The sequence below is a fragment of the Phodopus roborovskii genome, unplaced genomic scaffold, assembly GCF_943737965.1.
Source record: "Phodopus roborovskii unplaced genomic scaffold, PHOROB, whole genome shotgun sequence".
NCBI lineage: Eukaryota > Metazoa > Chordata > Mammalia > Rodentia > Cricetidae > Phodopus > Phodopus roborovskii.
The window spans coordinates 551,397-570,929 of NW_026126583.1; the positions used below are offsets into that span (position 1 = coordinate 551,397).

The following is a 19,533-nucleotide window of genomic DNA, read 5'->3' on the forward strand; positions in this document are numbered from 1 at the left end:
TGCACATTCTTCAGTTTCCATGTGTTTGTAGGATTTTTTTCAATTTGTGTTGTTGAATTCTAACCTTAAAGCATGGTTTTCTGATAAGATACATGGGGCTCTTTCAATTTTTTTTTGTTTATTTGTTTTTATTTGTTGAGGTTTGTGGAGCATGTGGTTGAATTTAGAAAAGGATCCATGTGATGCAGAGAGGAAGGTATATTGTTTTTTGTTTGGGTGTAATGTCCTATAGATGTCTGTTAAATCCAATTGGGTCATAACTTCTGTTGGTTTTTTTTTTTTTTTTTTTTTTTTTGCTTTATTCCTTGTTTCTGTACAGTGGACCTGCCTAGTGGTGAGAGTGGGGTGTTGTAGCCTCCCACTATAAGTCTGTGAAGTTTTATCTGTGACTTGAGTGTTAGTAATGTTTCATCTATGAACAAAGGTGCCTTTGTATATAGGGACATAGATTTTAGAATTGAGACTTAATCCTGGTGGGGTTTTTTTCCTGTGAAGAATATGAAATGATCTTCTTCATCTCTTTTGATTGATTTTACTTTGAAGATTAACTTGATTATATATATATATATATATATATATATATATATATATATTATTTCAGGATAGCTACAACAGATTGTTTCTTGCATTTATTTGAATGGAAGATCTTTCCCTAACTCTTTACTCTAAGGTAGTGTCTCATTTGAAGTCCATTGTGTTAGCATCTGTCTTTTTGTATGAGAGTTAAGACCATTATAGTGAGGGAAATAAGGATTATTGATTGTTTATTCTTGTAAGTTTTAGATTAGATGTTGTGCATAGATTTACCCTGCATTTTATTTTGGCATCTGGTAAAGTGGGATTATCTATTGCCTATGTTTTTCCTTGGGTTTGGTTTTTCCTCTAGAAATTTTTGTAGGATTGGATTTGTGGATATGTATTGTGTAAATCATTTTTATCATGGAATATCTTGTTTTCTGCATCTATAGAGATTGAGATTTTTTTCTGGGTATAGTAATCTGGGTTGGCATCCATGGTTTCTAGTGTTTCTAGAACATCTTTCCAGGACCTACTGGTTTTCAGGGACAAGTCAGGTGTATTTCTGATAGGCTCTATATGTTACTTGGTCTTTTCATTTTGCTGCTTTGAATATTGTTTTTTATTATGTATATTTGCTGTTTTGATTATTATATGGTGAGGGGACTTTTATTATTTTATTTTATTTTTATTTTTTTGGCCAAGTTTTGCTTGGTGATCAGTAAGCTTCTTGTACTTTCATAGGCATGTCATTCTTCAACCGGGGAAGTTTTCTTCACTGATTTTGTTGAATATATTTGCTGCACCGTTAAGCTGGGCTTCTTTGCCTTCTTCTATTCCTATTATTCTTAGGCTTGATCTTTTCACAGTGTCTCACATTTCTTGGGTGTATTGTGTTAGGGATTTGTTGGATATAAGATTTTCTTTGATCGATGAATCTATTCCTCTGGTTTACATTCAGCACCTGAGATTCTCTTTTCTATCTACTGTATACTGTTGGTTTGGCTTGCATCTGTAGTTCCTGATCATTTGCCCAGTTTTCTCTTTATAGCATTCCCTCAGTTTGTGGGTTTTTGTTGTTGTTGTTTCCTTCATCTGTTTGATTGTTTTTTTCTTGGCTTTCCTTAATATCTTTAAGAGATTTGTTCATTTCCTGCATTTTTGCTTGGTGTTTTCTTCTATTTCTTCCAATTTTTTGTTTGTTTATTTTCCCACTTCTTTAAAGGATTTTTTTTTTCATATCATCTTTGAGGGTCTCTATCATTTTTATAAAGGTGATTTTTAAATCATTGTCTTCTACTTCATCTACTTTGGTGTGTTCAGGTCTAGTTTGTGTAGAGTCACGTAATTCTGGTGGTGTTATACTGGTCTTTCTATTGTTGGGTGTTTTCTTGTTCTGTTGTCTTCCCATTGCTTCTTCCAGTGGGTGCAGGTGGAGTCTTTCTCTCTACTCTGGATGGGTGTTTGTGGGTCAGGAATTCAATAATTTTAACTCTGGATCATCATAGCTCTCTTGGAGGTCTCTCCTCTGGCACAGGGCAGGAATTGAGGTCCAAAGATCAGTTGACTGCAGGCTCAAGGTGTTCCCATGTTTCCCTTCATGTACTATCACCTGTTTCATTACTATTAAAACATGAGAATTTAATACCTTCACACCTCTTTGTAAAATGCTGACTTTGGACCAGGTATTACTCCACATAAAGAAAATTTAATTTTCACCGTTGATATCTGATATAGAAACAAGAAAGAAAGCAAAAAAGAAAGAAAGAAAGAAGTTATAAACATGGGCTTATATGTCATAGAACTTATAGATGTCTAATAAATATGGATATCAATAAATATGCTAACTTTGTCAATAACTATAATTGAACATTGAGGATCAAATGAATAAAACAAAATGAATGTAACTTTATTGTAAAGGATATTTTGCTTATCAGCATAATAGGGTAAGGCATGGCAAAGGGAAGAACAGAGAAGATTTACCTTCTAAGGTAAGAAGAAAATATAAGAGACATTTCTTAAATTGGGAAAAATTAAGGCTCCCAAATTATTCAACGGATACCCGCTGTACTCTTGTAATATGAGTATAATTATAATTTAGTGATCTTTTGAATACAATAAAAAAGATTGGGTTTAATTTTACTATTATTACACTTATATTTGTTAGTGGCTATCAAACAAAAGGATGATAGTTATATCATGTGATGCTTAAGAATTTAGATATCAAGGGATTATGGGTAATAATATTTATTTTGTATTACATTTTTAAAGGAGTCATAAGAATATCTTCTAAAATGGATAGAGAATTACAAGATACATATTGCATCATTATTCAAGCCAGAGACATGCTTGGTCAGCCTGGAGCCTTGTCTGGAACAACGATTGTATCAATTACACTCTCTGATATTAATGACAACAAGCCAATATTCAAAGAAAGTGAGTAGAAAGTATTTTGGAATTAGATTTATTTTATACCATGTCAATATACAAAAGTAGTAATGTTTTCACTCAACATAAACCATTAACTATATATATATATATATATATATATATATATATATGTATGTATAATTTTTCTTATTTTCCATATTGACCACAGTTCCCTCTCCCTCTTTCCCTCCAATAACCCTTGACACCTTTTCCCATCCCATTCCATCCCACTTCACAAGGAAAGTGATGTCTTCCAGGAGAGATCTTCAAAATCTTTCAAGTTATTTGAGTAGGGTCTAGACCCTCCCTCCTTCCGGGGAATGTGCTCCCAAAGTCCTGTTGTAACCAAGGGATACATCCTGGTTCCACTGTCAGAGATCCCTTAGACTGCACAGGCCTTCTAAGTTAAACCCATGTTCAAGGGCTATGAGTCAGTCTAATGGTGGTTTCTCTGCTATCAGCTGAGTCTGGGGGTCCATGAGATCACCCTTGTTCAGTTCAGCTGTTTCTGTGGGTTTCTGTAGCTGGTTTTGACCCCATTTCTTATCACTCCTCCCTCTTTGAAACTGGTTTCCAGGAGTTCAGCTCAGTCTTTAGCTGTTGGTGTCCGCTACTATTTCCATTAGCTACTAGATGAGGGCTCTATGATGACATACAAGTTAGTTATCAATCTCATTATCAGGTAAGAACATTTAAGATAGCCTATTCACTGTTGTTCAGATGGTTATTTATGGTCATTCTTGTAGGTCTCTGGACTTTCTCTAGAGTCAGTTTTCTCCTCAAACCTATAATGGTTCCTTCCTATCATGGTATCTCTCTCAATTTTTTGACCCCCAACCCAATCTTCCTGTCCCACTTGTTCTCCTCTCCTCCCCTTCTCTTTCTCCTAATTTCCTTTCCACTCACTGGCGCTCCCTCCCAAAATGCTTAGATCTTGTTCCTTTCCCCTTATGTGAGGGATTTTGTATGAATCTCATAGGTTACTCCTTGTATCCTAGTTTCTCTGTAGGTGTGAATTATAGGCTGATGATTCTTTGCTTTATGTCTAAAATACATATATGAGTGAATACATACTATGTTCCTCGTTTTTTGACTGTGTTACTTCACTCAGGATGGTTTCTTCAGGATCCATCCATTGTTCCATGAATTTGAAGTTTCCATTGATGTTTTTGCACTAAGTCCTATTCCAGTGTGTAAATGTACCACATTTTTTTTCTATCCATTTTTCATTTCAAGGGTATATAGCTTGCTTCCAGGTTCCTGCTATTACAAATAATTTTGCTATGAACATAGTTGAACAGATGTATTTGTTGCATAGATGGGGATCATTTGGGTATATGCCCAAGAGTGGAATTGCTGGGTCCTGTGGTAGACTGATTCTCGTTTTCCTGAGGAATAGCCATACTGATCTCCAAAATGGCTGTATAAGTTTGCACTCCCACCAACTGTGGAGGAGTGTTCCCTTTCTCCACATCCTTTCCAGCATAAGCTATCATTGGTGTTTCTAATTTTATCCATTCTGACAGGAGTATGATGGAATCTCAGAGTTGTTTTGGTTTGCATTTCCCTGATAGCTAAAGATGTTGAGTAATTTCTTAAATGTCATTGAACCATTTTGAATTCCTCTATTGAGAACTTTCTATTCACTTTTGTCACCTACTTTTTAATAGAGTAATTTGATGTTTTGGTGACTAGTTTCTTGAGTTCTTCGTATATGTTGGAGATCAGCCCTCTTTCCAATGTGGGGTTGGTGAAGATCTTTTCCCAGTCTGTTGGCTGCCATTTGGTCTTATTGACTGTGTCTTTTGCCTTACAGAAACTTTTCATTTTAAATATAAAAATGACATAAAATATATGTGCTAATTTTTTACAATAGAGTTGTTCCAATTTGTCTTAAAAATATGAAATAAAAAATCATCACCATATCTACATAACATTGCTGTAGTCACCAGTTGCAAGAAACTGACAACTGATCTGTAACCTTTATTAATTTTGTTATGTGTTTCATTATTTTATAATTCAAACATCCTATATATTTTGAGCATGACATATTACTTTGATAATTAGAGTGTTTGCATTGTTCATTTGTCTGTGTAACTAGAACTAGACTCAGATTCCTTGAGCCCTATTAGCTGGAGGACTCTCTTAATCTTTAGGTTGCCTGGTAACTTTTGATTGAACACACATCTCAGAAGAATCTAATGAAGTAAATATTTCTTACCCTGACAAATCTGTGCACAATATTTTTGCCTGTACTTCTACTTCAATGAGGTCTCATGCTTAGGGTGTGACACTAAGGTGAGATGGAGTAAATTTCTGTTGTCAGTTTAGCTTCCTACCAATTTAATTCTATCTGCAAGTTGGACTCCTTTAGCTATTACAATAAATATATCCTTTGAATAATAGGAACTTGAGATGAATACATTTTTAATTGTTTTTCTGAATATACAATAAGAATTGAACTAGAAATTTTAGTTTATATTCTTTAGCTAGAGACAGCAACATTTGATCTGCTTGTTTATTCTTTATTTTAAATTGTGTGAAATGTAATTATTTCTCTTTTCTCAAGAAGTCTGTCTTTCAAACAACAATAACAAAATAACATTACAAACATTTTTAAGAGCATGGACAGTTTTCAATTGTCATATTATAATGCTATTTAATAAGAACTAAACAAAATAGAGAATAGAATATATATACTTCAGGCATAGCATAATTTACTGGATATCGATTATTTATGTACATACATATGTATATGTATATGTATATATTATATATATATGTAATTTTATTTGGCTTTTAATTTTTATATTTTTAAACGTCTGTTAGTACTGTTTTGTCATTTCTGTTTTTCATATGTTACTCCTTTTTAAAAATTTTTGTTACCTGGTATCAATCTGTATGTCACAATATTTCGCAACACATAGCTACTGTTCTGCCTCAATTTTGCAAGTTAGGCAAATATAATATAAGGTATAATATCTGAGAAAACTACCTTTTGATTGACTTTCTATCTCATTCACCATTAACCACATCCCCCAAAGTGCTTCTTTTTACATTTTTCTTATGTAATACTGCCTGCATTGAAAGTGATGGCACTGCATATATTTGTTTACTGCTCTTTACTGATTCCTGTCAGTAACTGTTCATAAGCTGATTTCAAACTTGGCAACTTTAATTGTTTTATTGGGGTGATAGTTTACTCTGGATTTTACTGTATGAATATGTATGAAGTTACCAATCGTAAATACTAGACATAATTCTATTTGGACAGTAATCCGTAATTCCATACATAGTAAGTCTTCTAGAAGAATGTTATGTACAACATAACAACATTGAGTCAACAAGTAAAATAACATACACAGAATATGTAATACTGGTGCTAGAGTATTAGAATATAATGAAACTTCTTCCTTTGTATATATTGCATACTTTTATGATGTCACATTTTTTTTTCAAGTTCATGTTATAGTCTGAGATATCCTTCAAATCTCTTATCCTTGGATCTTTTTCCACATCAATTAATTTCAAATTACAGTTTTATATTGTCCATGCAGAAATTAACTCAAAAAATGGCTCCCACTATCAAGGTATCTCTTTCCTTGCTCTCTTTCTCTCTCTTTCCCAAATTCAACCTTCTTGATCCTGCATGTTCTTCTCTCCCTTCCCCTTTCTCCCTACTCTTTCTCCTACCATTCTCTCACATCTCCCCATGTGCCCTAACTACTCAGGAGTTCTTTTTACTTTGCACTTCTCAGAGACTCAATGAAGATCTCTCTTGGGGTCCTCCTTGTTTCCTAGTTTCTCTGGGGTTATGAAGGTCTCCTGGTTATCCTTTTCACAATGTCTAAAATCCACATATGATTTAATACATACCATGTTTCTCTTTCAGTGTCTAGATTACCTCAGTCAAATGGTTCCTACCAGATCCATTAATTTGCCTGCATATTTCAAGATGTCATTGATTTTTAATTCTAAGTAGTACTACTTTGTGCATATGTACCACATTTTCTTTATCCATTCATAAATTGAGGGAAATCTAGGTTGCTTCCAGGTTTTGGATATTACAAACAATGCTGTTATGAACATAGTTGAACAGATGTCCTTTAGGAATGAGTGTGCATCTTTGGACATATATGTTCAAGAGTGGTATTGGTGGATCTTAAAATAGAATGATTCTGATTTTCCTGAGACACTGCCATACTGATTTCCAAAATGACTGTAAATGTTTGCATTCTCATTAGGAATGGAGGATTGTTCCCCTTACTTCACATCATCTCCAGCATAAAGTTTCATTAGTGTTTTTCTATTATTATTATTATTTTAGCAATTCTGTAAGGTGAAAGACATTATCTCAGAGTTGTTTTGATTTGCATTTGATGAATAAGGATGTTGAGTAATTTCCTACATGTCTTTCTGCCATTTGAGATTCCTTTGCTGAGAATTCTCTACTCTGAGTTTAATCGAAATATGCCATAATTTAATGTCTATTTTCTATAGTTCTTTGCATATTTTGGAGATTAGCTCTCTATCATATCTGGGATTAGGGATTCTTTGTTTGTTTGTTTAATTGTTTTCCTTCTGTAGGCTACCATTTCGGCTTGTTGACAATGTCATTTGCCTTACAGAAGCTTCTTGGTTTCAGGAAGTCCCAATTACTAACTTTTATCTCAATGACTGAGCTACTGGTGTTATATTCAGGAAGTGGTCTCTTGTGCCAATATTATCAGGGACACTTTTCACATACTCTTCCAAATGGGTCTGTTTTCTAGAATTCATGGAAAGTTCTTCGATCCATTTAATCTTAAATTCTGTACATGGCAATAGATATACATGTATCTGCAATCTTCTATATGTCAGCATCCAGTTATGCCAACAATATTTATTGAAGATGCTTTGTGTATGCCAATGGTCAACCTGCTTGGTTTTTATTTATTTAATTATTTATTTATTTATTTATTCTTTGTGACAACAGCAAGCTTTTTTCATTACTATAGATTCATAGTGGAGCTTGAAGTGAGGGGTGGTGTTTGTAATACTCAACAATGTATGAAAAAACAAGGCAAAACAAAACAACAAAACAGTGATATACAATGAAAGAACATCTGGAGGCATCATCATCCCTGACTTCATGTTTAGTTTTAATCTTATACTTAAATTTTCTTAATAATATAAGATACCAAAAATAGTTCAAGAAAATTTGATCAGTTATTTTCACCAAGTTTGACTAGGTTTGATTATAGGATATAGTAAAAATAAGCTAATTATATTGAGAAGAATTACATAAATAGAAATGTGAAGTATACATAATGTTATGATGTAATTTTGAGAAAATTCTGATAATTAAACTGATGTTAAAAATTCTCCAAGTAAATGAGAAGTAATAAACATAAATGGACATATCTAAGAGAGAAAATATTATTAAATTATACAACAGGTAGCTAGCAGAAAAGGGAGTGGTTTGCATAATATCACAAAGAAAATATAAAATTGGCAGTTTCATATGATAACAGAACTTATCTTATTAATGGACTTTGGTTTCCAAAGGTTTCTACCGCTTCACTGTATCTGAATCTGCACCTAGTGGGACAACTATTGGAAAAATAATGGCATATGATGATGACATAGGAGATAATGCCAAAATGGACTATAGCATTGAAGACGATGATTCAGAAATATTTGACATCATCACTGATAATGAGACCCAAGAAGGGATAATTATACTTAAAAAGGTACATATGTTTAAATCTTTATGGAATTGTTTAAAAAATTATAAAATAAACATCTATAAATATAATCAGTAGTTGATTAGTGTTTGCTTATAATTTAACTGAGATATCATGATGTATAGCTGGGAAATAAAGTTAATTTACAGATGAATAATGTATATATATATATATATATATATATATAATCTTATTTTACATGTTTTACATATCCTTCCCTATCCTGCTTCACTTTACCTCCCTCCAAGCCATGATCTCTGACCCCTTCTACCATCCCATCCCCCACTCCACAGGGAGGGGTCATAAAAATCTGTCAAGTCATTTGAAGTAGGGTCTAGTTCATCCCTCTAGTCTCTAGGCTAAGGGAGTATCACTCCATGGAAAATGAGCTCCCAAATAAACTGTCAAGAGGTCCTTAAGATTGCCCAGGCCTTATCTTTGAGACCTATGTTCAGGGGGTCTGAGTCAGTATAATGCCTGTTTCCCTTCATGGGAAATGTGCACACAAAGTCCTTTTGTCCACAAGGAATACATCTTGGTTCCACTGTCAGATTGCCCAGGCAAGGGGTTCTGAGTAAGTACAATGCTAGTTTCCAAGCTATCAGGCTGGAGGTCCATTAACTCAGGTCAGCTGACACTGTGGGCTTCTATAGCCTGGTCTTGACCCGTATGCTTATCATTCCTCCCTCTCTGTAACTGGATTCCAGGAGTTAGGATCAGTGTTTAGTTATGGGTGTCTACTTTTATTTTCATCAGCTACAAGTTGAGGGCCCTATGATGGCATATAAATTAGTTATCAATCTCATTATCAGGGAATGGCATATAAGGTAGTCTTTCCACTGTTGCTAAAAAATTGTAATTATGGTAATTCTTGTAAGTCTCTTGATATTTTCCTAGATTCAGTTTTCTCTTCAAACTTATAATTGCTCCCTCACAATGGTCTCTCTCTCTCTCTCTCTCTCTCTCTCTCTCTCTCTCTCTCTCTCTCTCTCTCTCCCCTCTCATCTATTGATCCACAAACTCAATCTTCCTAGTCTCACATGTTCACCTCTCCTCCCTTTATCTTTCTCCTAACTCGAACTCCACTCACTGGCCTCACCCCCACTCCCAATATGCCCAGGATATAATGTTCCTTTCCCCTTCTTTGAGGGACCTTAGTTTCCTCCTTGTATCCTAGTTTCTCTGGAAGTGTGAATTATAGGCTGGTGATCCTTTGCTCTATGTCTAAAATCCATGTATGTGTGAGTACACACCATGTTCCTCTTTTTGACACTGGGTTACTTCACTCAGGATGGTTTCTTCAACTTCCATCCATTTTCCTACAAATTTCAAGATTCCAATATTTTTTTTCCTGCTGAGCAGTATTCCATTGTGTAAATATGCCACATATTCTTTATCCATTTCAGGTGAGGGGAATCCAGGTTGCTTCCAGGTTCTTGCTATTACAAATAATTTTGCTATGAACATAGTTGAACAGATGTATTTGTTGCATAGATGTGGAGCATTTGGGTATATGCCCAAGAGTGGAATTGCTGGGTCCTGTGGTAGACTGATTCTCATTTTCCTGAGGAACTGTCATACTGATCTCCAAAAAGGCTGTATAAAATTTGCACTCCCACCAGTAGTGGAGGAGTGTTCCCCTTTCTCCACATTCTCTCCAGTACAACTTGTCATTGCTATTTCTAATTTTAGCCGTTCTGGCAGTAGTAAGATGGTATCTCAGAGTTGTTTTGATTTGAATTTTCTTGATAGCTAATGATGTTTAGAAATTGCCTTAAGCTTCTCTCCATTCATTTGATGTTGGCTGTTGGATTATTGTATATTGCTTTTATTATATTCGGGTATGTTCCTGATATGTCTGATCCAAGACATTTATCATGAAAGCATCTTGAAATTTGTCAAAGGATTTTGCAGCATCTAGTGAGATAATCATATGGTTTTTGTTCTTCAGTTTGTTTATATGGTGGATCACATATATAGATTTCCATATGTTGAACCATTGCTGCATCCACGGGATTAAGCCTACTTGGTCATTGTGGATGATTTGTCTGATGTGTTCTTGGATTCCATTTGCCAGTATTTTATTGTGTATTTTTTTTATCAATGTTCATGAAGAATATTGGTCTATAGTTCTCTTTCTTAGTTGCGTCTTTGTGTCACTTGTGTACCAAGGTAATTTTAGCCCTATGAAAAAGAGATTCATAATGAACCTTCTTCTCCTATTCTGTGTAACTTTTTGAAGAGTATTGGTCTTAGTTCTTCATGATCTTTTTGTAGAATTCTACACTGAAGACATCTGTCCCTGGGTTTTTTTGTTTTGTAGGCATTTGACAATTGCTTCTATTTCATTAGGTTTATAGGTCTGTTTAAGTTGCTTCTCTGTTCTTTATTTAATTTTGGTAAGTCATAGCTGTCCAGAATTTTGTCCATTTCCTTTGAATTTTCAAATTTTGTGCAGTACAGGTTTTCAAAGTATGACCTGAATATTCTCTGGATTTCCTGAGTGTCCCTTGTTATGTTCCCTTTTTCTTTTCTGATTTTGATGATTTGCATGTTCTCTCACTGCTTTTTGGTTAGTTTCGATAAAAGTTTGTCTATCTTGTTGATTTTCTCAAAACAGCAACTCTTTGTTGCATTGATTTTTGTATCGTTTACTTGGTTTCTTGTTTATTTATTTGAGCCATCAAATTGATTATTTCTTGGCATTTACTCCTCTGGGGTGAATTTGCTTCTATTTGTTCTAGGGCTTTCAGTTGTCCTGTTAATTTTCTAATGTAATTATCTTCCATTGTCTTCACATGGGCAATTAGTGCAATGAACTTCCCTGGTAGCACTGTTTTTAAAGTGTCCTCTAAATTCAGGTGTCTTCATTCTGGTTGAATTATAGAAATTATTTTATTTCTTTATTTTTTTTTCTTCACACAGGAATGGTGCAATTGTGCATTGTTCAGTTTCCATCAGTTTGTAGTGTTGTTGTTGAATGTAAATTTAAAGCATGGTGTGATGGTGTGTTTCTTGTATGCAGCAGAATTGTGGATTTTGTTTTCATATCCATTCTGTTAGCCTGTGTGTGTGTGTGTGTGTGTGTGTGTGTGTGTGTGTGTGTGTGTGTTTTACTCAAGTTAAGACCAGTCATTTTGAGGAAAAATAAGGACCATTAATTGTTAATTCATGTTTGTTTTGTTTTGTTGGTTTGGTATTGTGAGTATATTTGCCCAGCCTTTTCTTTTTGTGTCCTGGTGATATGAGATTATCTATTGCCTCTGCATTTGTAAATGTAGTTAATTTCCTTAGGTTGGAGTTTTCATTCCAGATCTTTCTCTAGGGCTGGGTTTGTGGATATGTATTGTGAAAATCCGGCTTTGTCATTGACTATCTTGTTTTCTCCATTTGTAGTGGTTGAGAGTTTTGTTGGATAGAGTAAACTGGGCTCACATGCTTGGACTCTTAACATTTGTAGAACATAAATTCAGGACCTTGAGAGTTTTCATGCAGAAGTCAGATGTAATTTTAGTAGGTCTGCCTTTATGTGTTACCTGGCCTTTATCCTCCATTTTCCTTAATATTCTTTCTTTATTCTATATGTTAGGTGTTCTTTTATAAGCATATCCTTCATCAGATTGGGAAAATTTTCTTCAATAATTTTGTTGAGTATGTTTTCTGCACCTTTGCGCTGGGCTTCTTTGCCTTCTTCTATGCCTATTATTGTTTGGTTTGGCCTTTTCATGGTGTTCCACATTTCCTGGATGTTTTGTATCAAGGATTTGTTGGATTGAAAATTTTCTTTGGTCAATGAATCTATTTCCTCTAGTGTATATTCATTGTCTGAGATTCTCTCTTCAATCTCTTGTATTCTGTTGGTTATGCTTGCATCTGTAGTTCCTGATTGTTTACCCAGCTTTTCAGTTTTCAACATTCCCTCAGTTTGTGTTTTCTTTATTGTCTCTATTTCAGTTTTTAAGCCTTAATATATTGTTTCCTTCATCTCTTTGATTGTGTGTGTGTGTGTTCTTTTTCTTTTCTTTCTTCCTTTTTTTTTCCTCTCATCTTTCCTTGCTTCCTTTAAGAAATTTGTTCATTTCTTGCATTTTGTTTGGTGTTTTCGTCTATTTCTCCCAATGTTTTGTTTCTTTTTTCTTCCAAGTTTTAAAAGGAAGTTTCCTGTATCATCATTAAGGGCCTCCATCATTTTTATGAAGTTATTTTTTTCAACTCATTGTCTTCTGCTTCATCTGCTTTGGTGCTGTCCTATATATGTTTCTATTGCTGGGTGTTTTCTTGTATTGCTGTCCTCCAATATCTTCTTCTAGTGGGTGCAGTTGGAGTCTCTCTCTCTCTCCCTACCCAGTGGGATAAGGTCGGTCAGAAATTCAATTCCTGTATCTCTGGTTGATCCAAGCTCTGGTTTCCAAAGTAAGGCCTTATGGTGGTCCTGCATGGATAGACAGTTTCATTGCACTCAGAGAAGACCCAGGAAGTCTGTGGAGGTGGAGGGGTTGTTGAACCCACACTCTGGCACAATGCTCACCCTGAGCAGCAGGCCCAGCAGGACATAGGTTGAGGAAAAGGTAGGCTCTGTGTGGTGTACGGATCAAAGTACCAGGATTCTCCTATCCAGGGCAAGGTTATATGGGGAATTGAGATGTGGGGGTAACTCAGGGAGTTCTTATGAGAGGGTGTGTGGAGGTTGCAGCCTGATCTGGTCCAAGACTCATCTCTTGCAGTTGGCTGTTGATGGGGTCCAAAGATAAGGTGAGTGAATGTTCAGGGTAGTCCTGCATGGATAGGCATGTCCAGTTTTCTCAGAGCAAACCCAGGAATTTCCAAGGAGTTTGAAGGGTTGTTGTTCCCTCACTCTGGTCGAATGCTACCCTGAGCAGCAAGCAGCAAGTAGAGGACCCAGCATTACAAAGGCATAATGGAAAATTTCTAAGTATTTCTAAATTCACATGTGTTCTTAAATGTTTTTTAAAAGAAATCTAATTTGGAATAAAGATATCTTTATCTAATAAGAGAGTAACTCATTTTACTAAAGTATGTAGGTCTATACATACAGACTAATTTCTAAATTATAGTTATTTTAAACATCTTATAGTTCTGGTGTGAAGGAATTCAAATTTTGATGCCTGATTAATGATTATAACCAATGAAATTTCATTAATTAAAATCATGTATAGATGAAAAAATGGATACATGGCTAAGTTAATATTTTCTATGTAAAGACTTGTTCAACTGAAATTATTTCTTCTGAGCACATTACATTTGTTTGTAGAAAGTTGATTTTGAGCACCAAAATCACTATGGCATTAGAGCTAAAGTTAAGAATCACCACGTTGACAAGGAGCTTGCATCAGCCCATGTAAATGCCTCCTCAACCTACATTAAAGTACAAGTGGAAGATGAGGATGAACCTCCTGCTTTCCTGTTACCATATTACATATTTGGAATTCCTGAAGAAAAGCAACATGGATCAATTGTAGGAACAGTATCTGCTATAGACATAGATCGAAGACAGTCTCCTATAAGGTATTTCTTTATATTTACTCAATTACCATCATCATAATAAATGATTTTAACAGGTTGACATGAAATAAAGTCTATTAAAAAAAAAAGCAAGACTTTTGTAACCCATGTATTTATATATTACTTAATACTTTTGTAAAAACAGAAATAAACATGTTTAAATGGCCTGTGATATCCCAAATGCTTAGATAGGGTCAAGGTGAAAAGGTGTGAGAAAAGGCATTTCTAATCTAAAGTTCAGCACCATGTGTGTGTGTTTATACCTGTATATGTACACATGGGTTTGTTTGATACATGTGTGTGTGTTTATACCTGTATATGTACACATGGGTATGTTTGATATGTATGTGTGGATGTCAGAAGATAACTGTCTGTCCTGCTTTATTATTCTCTGAATTGTTTTTATGAAACAGCCTTTCAATGAATAAGGTATTATGTTAGAAGCCTGCAGGCATCATTGGTATTTTTTCACAGTCCACAGTACTAGGATGCCAGATTCATAAATTGACAACCCAAGATTTTCTCACTGTACTTATGATGTAATATTACATGCTTTATCTCACTTAATGATCACCCCAGCTCTCAGATCCAAATATGTTTGCTGGCATATGGAGTGTGTGTGTGTGTGTGTGTGTGTGTGTGTATGTGTTTGTATGTGTGTGAGAGAGAAAGATAGAGTGTGTGTGTGATATCTAGCTCCATCTGTAGAGCACGAGACTCTTAATCTCATAGTCATGAATTTGTGCCCTATGTTGGGTATTGAAGGAGGGATTTTAAATGCGTTCAACAGACACAAGATACACGATAAATAGTTTTTTATTTTTTATTTTATTTTTTTCTGAAACATTTTACACAGATAAGAGTAAATAATTACTGCAGTCTCCGTGCTCCAGAAGATGCAGTCTCTGCCTTCTGATTCTCTCCATGGTCAACGGAGGACATGCCCAGAGCTCCCCTTACTTAATAAGGTCACATTTCACCTGAAACCCAAAGGGTGTTCCCATTACTACAAGTTCACTGGCAAGGCAAGATACCACTAGGTGGTGTGTGTGTGTGTGTGTGTGTGTGTGTGTGTGTGTGTGTGTGTGTGTGTATACATCTATGCTTATTAATATTAGGTGTATGTGCTAGTCAGATAACTTCTGGTAATTGTTTATTTCATTTTCCCATTTCTGCCTTAGAGATTAAACTCAGATTTTCATTCTTAGGGACAAAGCTGTTAAGAACTGAGCACTCTCCATTACTACTTTAATGGTGGAATGGATATGAGGGGAAACAAACTCTTGAGTGTACCACATCAGAAATTAAAAAATGCTGATCTATACATCACTGATATGAATAGTATTTAAAAAATACTTTCAAAAAGTAGTTTTCTATCAATAAAGACTGAAGGTATATTAAAAATCAGTGAGATTTCTGTCCTTGTCTAGAGAAATAAATATATCCTATTTTTAAAAAACTAGTTTAAGTTGATATTTTATAATTGTTTTTCTCAAAATATGAACTATAATTTAGATTAAAATAAATCCCAATATTTCTATTTTTTATTTTACAATTTTCATTGCCCGCTAACTTTTCCTACCCACTATTAAAAAATAAAAAAATAAAAGAAAAACTAACACTAAAATAAAGCAAAACAAAAACAAAACAAAAAACCAAACCAACTACATAATTACATAATCTAACACACATTTTGATTCAGAAGCTGAGAAATCTTTTACTCTTGGGATGCACTGCTTATACCCAGAAGTTGTTTTTTTTTTTTTTATGGCATAAAGATTTTTATTTAGATTTAATAGTTGCTATTGTTTCTTTGTGTTCTTTTGTTTACCTATTGTCTCAGATGCCTATTACTAGATTGCTTAACAAAACTGTATTTTATCCTATGTAAGAAGAGGCAACCTCAATGTTACCTTCTATAGAAATCAGAGAGAAATGGGGAAAGTATTTTTGTACTACCCAGAGATCTCTGTTTCTGAAATCTAAGGCTGAGATGGGGAATTGATGATCAATGGCTCAATTCCATCTGTCCAATTCTAACTATCAAGTATTTCTAAAATTACAAATTTGTAATCCAACAATATATTTGAGGTTTTTAGTAGTCTCCTTGGGGGTGGTAGTGTTGATCATTATTGTTACTAATTAAGCATCTTGACGGAAGAATGAGATGCAAGGATCATGATTACAGGAACATAATAATGAATGACTAATCTGGGGTATATTGGAAGGATATACTCCTCAGTTACAAAAGTATCTTGTAAACTGTAAGAACAGTATACAAATACTGTTCCACATAAAAGGTGTTTGCAATGCCACTTTCTGGTACTATTACTATGTACTACATAGTATTACTATAATATTAACTGTATGTAATAACATATTAATAATTACTATGTATTATTTTTACTACTTTGACAGAATGGAGGAAGTTCTTCTGCCTCTTCCACTTAAAGTGTTCAAGACCATGTATTCTTCAACACATATCAGAATGGCTTTATCTGAGTACAGTTGGGAATTTTATATGCTCTTCATGGAGTATCTGCTCCATGCTTGTCTTAGTTGGGGTTCCTACTGCTGTAGTAAAACACCATGACCAGAATGAACTTGGGAAGCAAAGGGTTTATTCGTTCTTGTAACTCTCGGGTCACAATCCTTAGTGAAGGAGATCAGGACATGAACTCAAGGGAAAAAGCTGGAAACAGTAGCCATGGAGCTCACTGGCTTGCTCAGTCCACCTTCGTGTACAATCCAAGTCCACCAGTTTTTCCTTCCTTTTTAAATATGTTTTCTTAGGATGTTTCCTTTAAAGATTCAGATTCATCGATACTGTTCTGATTTCCCTTTAACTGAGTACAAGATGACAATAGTTTCTTTCACTATTCCAAAAGCCTAGTTTTAGAAATCCCAGCCGACACAACAATCAAGCAAAATAAACAATGTAAATAATTGAATGTATTTCTAGATTCTAAACACATAATTTCAAGATCTAGAAAATAACTTGTGATTGCAATGAAGCACACCACAAGGAATTAGCAGATAATTGTACTTAGCCAATCACTTGAAATTATCCTGAGACAATTTCCCAAGTGTAATAAAATCATAATGTCTTCATAGACATGTTAATTGACATTACCCATTTCTTTGAAATATAATATGGTTGAGAAATAGTTACTGTAGAGTTGCAGGCATGGTAAAGCCAATGTTGTACCTGAAACTGTTATGTAAGACCTCTGAGAAACAAACAGAGAAGGCAGTCATGTGCCAATGGATTTAGATAATGAAATGATGTTTTTAAAATCTGCACAATGGGGGCCGATTAGCTCCTCCTTGATCAGGTCAGCTGTCTCTGTGGGGAGGATGGTTGGGGGCATGGAAAGGAGGGAGAGAGGGAGGGAGGGAAGGAGAGTGAACTGGGGTCAATATGTAAAATATTTAAAAAAATAAGAAAAGACAAAAAAAATACTGCAGAATGGTTATGAGTATCAGAACAACAGAAGTCAGAAAAGGCAACCTTCAAAGAGAAAGATATATTGCATGAGAGCACAGTTTTAGATGAAATTATATTTCTCTGTACAAGTTTGCTGTATTTTGTTCCACCAGAAAATTGTCTCTGAATAATGTGTTCTACAAACTAAATTGTTCCTTATTTGCTTCCCTAATGGCTTTTGATCTTTATTTTCAAAGTTACTTTACTTGTACATTAGAGTTAAAAGGAAAGATATGTATAGCAGAAAGAAATAATAAGGTCATGCAATTTTTTTCTCTGACCTCTACACTTTGTAAAATACTCAACTCTGTGGAGGCCTGTTTCCACAAACACAAACACATATATTAATAATGATAATAAAGTAAATAAATATATGCCAATGTACAAATGAAATAAGCAAATGAAGAATTATAATTGTAGTTTAGGTAAGTATACTAGAAAAGTATTTTTTTTAGTTTTTTAAACAAAATTGGATTTAAAGATTTTCAGATTACTCTGCTTGAGAATCATCTTGTGGCAGTTTTCTAGAGTGAAATTATTTCAAAAAACAATTTAATTAATCAGTGGGAGATTTACCAATATTTGTCACTTTGGAAGTAATCCATAACCTCTTTTTTCACTAATTGTTGTTACGTTATTGTATGTTTATTTATATTTATGTATGTATATAATCTATGAATATATACAAATATATGTATACACACATATGTGTGTGTTATCAGGGTTAAACATTTTGTATTTGATAAATATTGCTGAGTTTCTCCTTGAGGAAAATTATTTCTCTCATGCTCAGCTTCTTTAGCTGCTTTCAGTTTTATATGTATGGCTGAAGCCTTCTTGAGGTTTTCCAAACCACTTTGGCATGTCTATTTGTGTTTTTTCTTGTTCATTAAATGTTTCCACAGTTATACAAATGATATTTTAAATTTTACTTTCTGACATTACTGCTAAACAGAATCCTACAAAAACTTTCTTATCCTTTTGACTCCTACAATATTTTTCTCACTCTTAAGCTATGTTTTATGACCAGTAGTTATTAGAGTGTTTTGTAGTATTTTGCACTTCAACATGGCTCTACACATTTCTGAGACTTGATTGGTTGTGATTTTCTATAATGGTTATATCTGTTGCTAATAAAACATTCCCTAATTAGGAGGAAGTGCTATAATTACTGGGGTTACCACAACAACAAACAACATGGTAGGTTGAAGGGGGCCTTACTGCTTAGTTCTGTAAATATGTGTTTATTTCTTTATTTGAAGAATAAAGTTGTTTTGGCCAATGGACAGGCAGGATGTAGCCAGGCAGGAAGTAGAGGCAGCTATACTGGATTAGGGGAAGGCTGGGAATGAAAACACAGTAAGTTTAATTACCAGTCAGACATCATGTAGCCACCAAAATAGTAATATGCTAGAGTATCACAGGTAAGCCACAGACTCATGACAATACATAGTTTAGTATAAATGGGTTAATAATAGAGAGCTAGTCAAACAGAAGCCTGAGAGATTTGTCAAATACTTTATAATTAATAAAGCCTCAGTGTGTTTATTTGGGACTGAAGATCAGGGATACCTGCCTGGAAAAAAAATTGCCTTTAACAGGTTATTCATAAAGAAGCAGCAGTGGCACATATATTTTGGTGGTAACTAAAGGCTCTCTAATTGTTCTGAAAACCCACTCAACTAGAGGGAAACTATGCTTGACCCTAGAAACAGTTAACCACTCAGTGCTAGTAATGTTATGAAACTTGGGATAGAACATGCAACAATTAATATACAAAACTAGTTTAATTTTCCTACAGAATATAGATCAAATTATTTGATCTTGCCTATAGTCCTAGTTTCAAGCAGA

The 19,533-nt window shown here is 34.4% G+C and overlaps 1 protein-coding gene across 1 annotated transcript in view; it reads left to right on the forward strand.

Moving 5' to 3' along the window:
* The window catches only part of Cdh19 (cadherin 19), a 108,716-nt gene that overhangs the window by 48,342 nt on the left and 40,841 nt on the right, over positions 1-19,533 (forward strand). Inside the window, exons 4-6 of the mRNA XM_051203911.1 lie at positions 2,788-2,952; positions 8,494-8,678; positions 13,945-14,198. Of these exons, the coding sequence (XP_051059868.1) occupies positions 2,788-2,952; positions 8,494-8,678; positions 13,945-14,198 (604 nt within the window). The remainder of the gene's footprint in view (positions 1-2,787; positions 2,953-8,493; positions 8,679-13,944; positions 14,199-19,533) is intronic.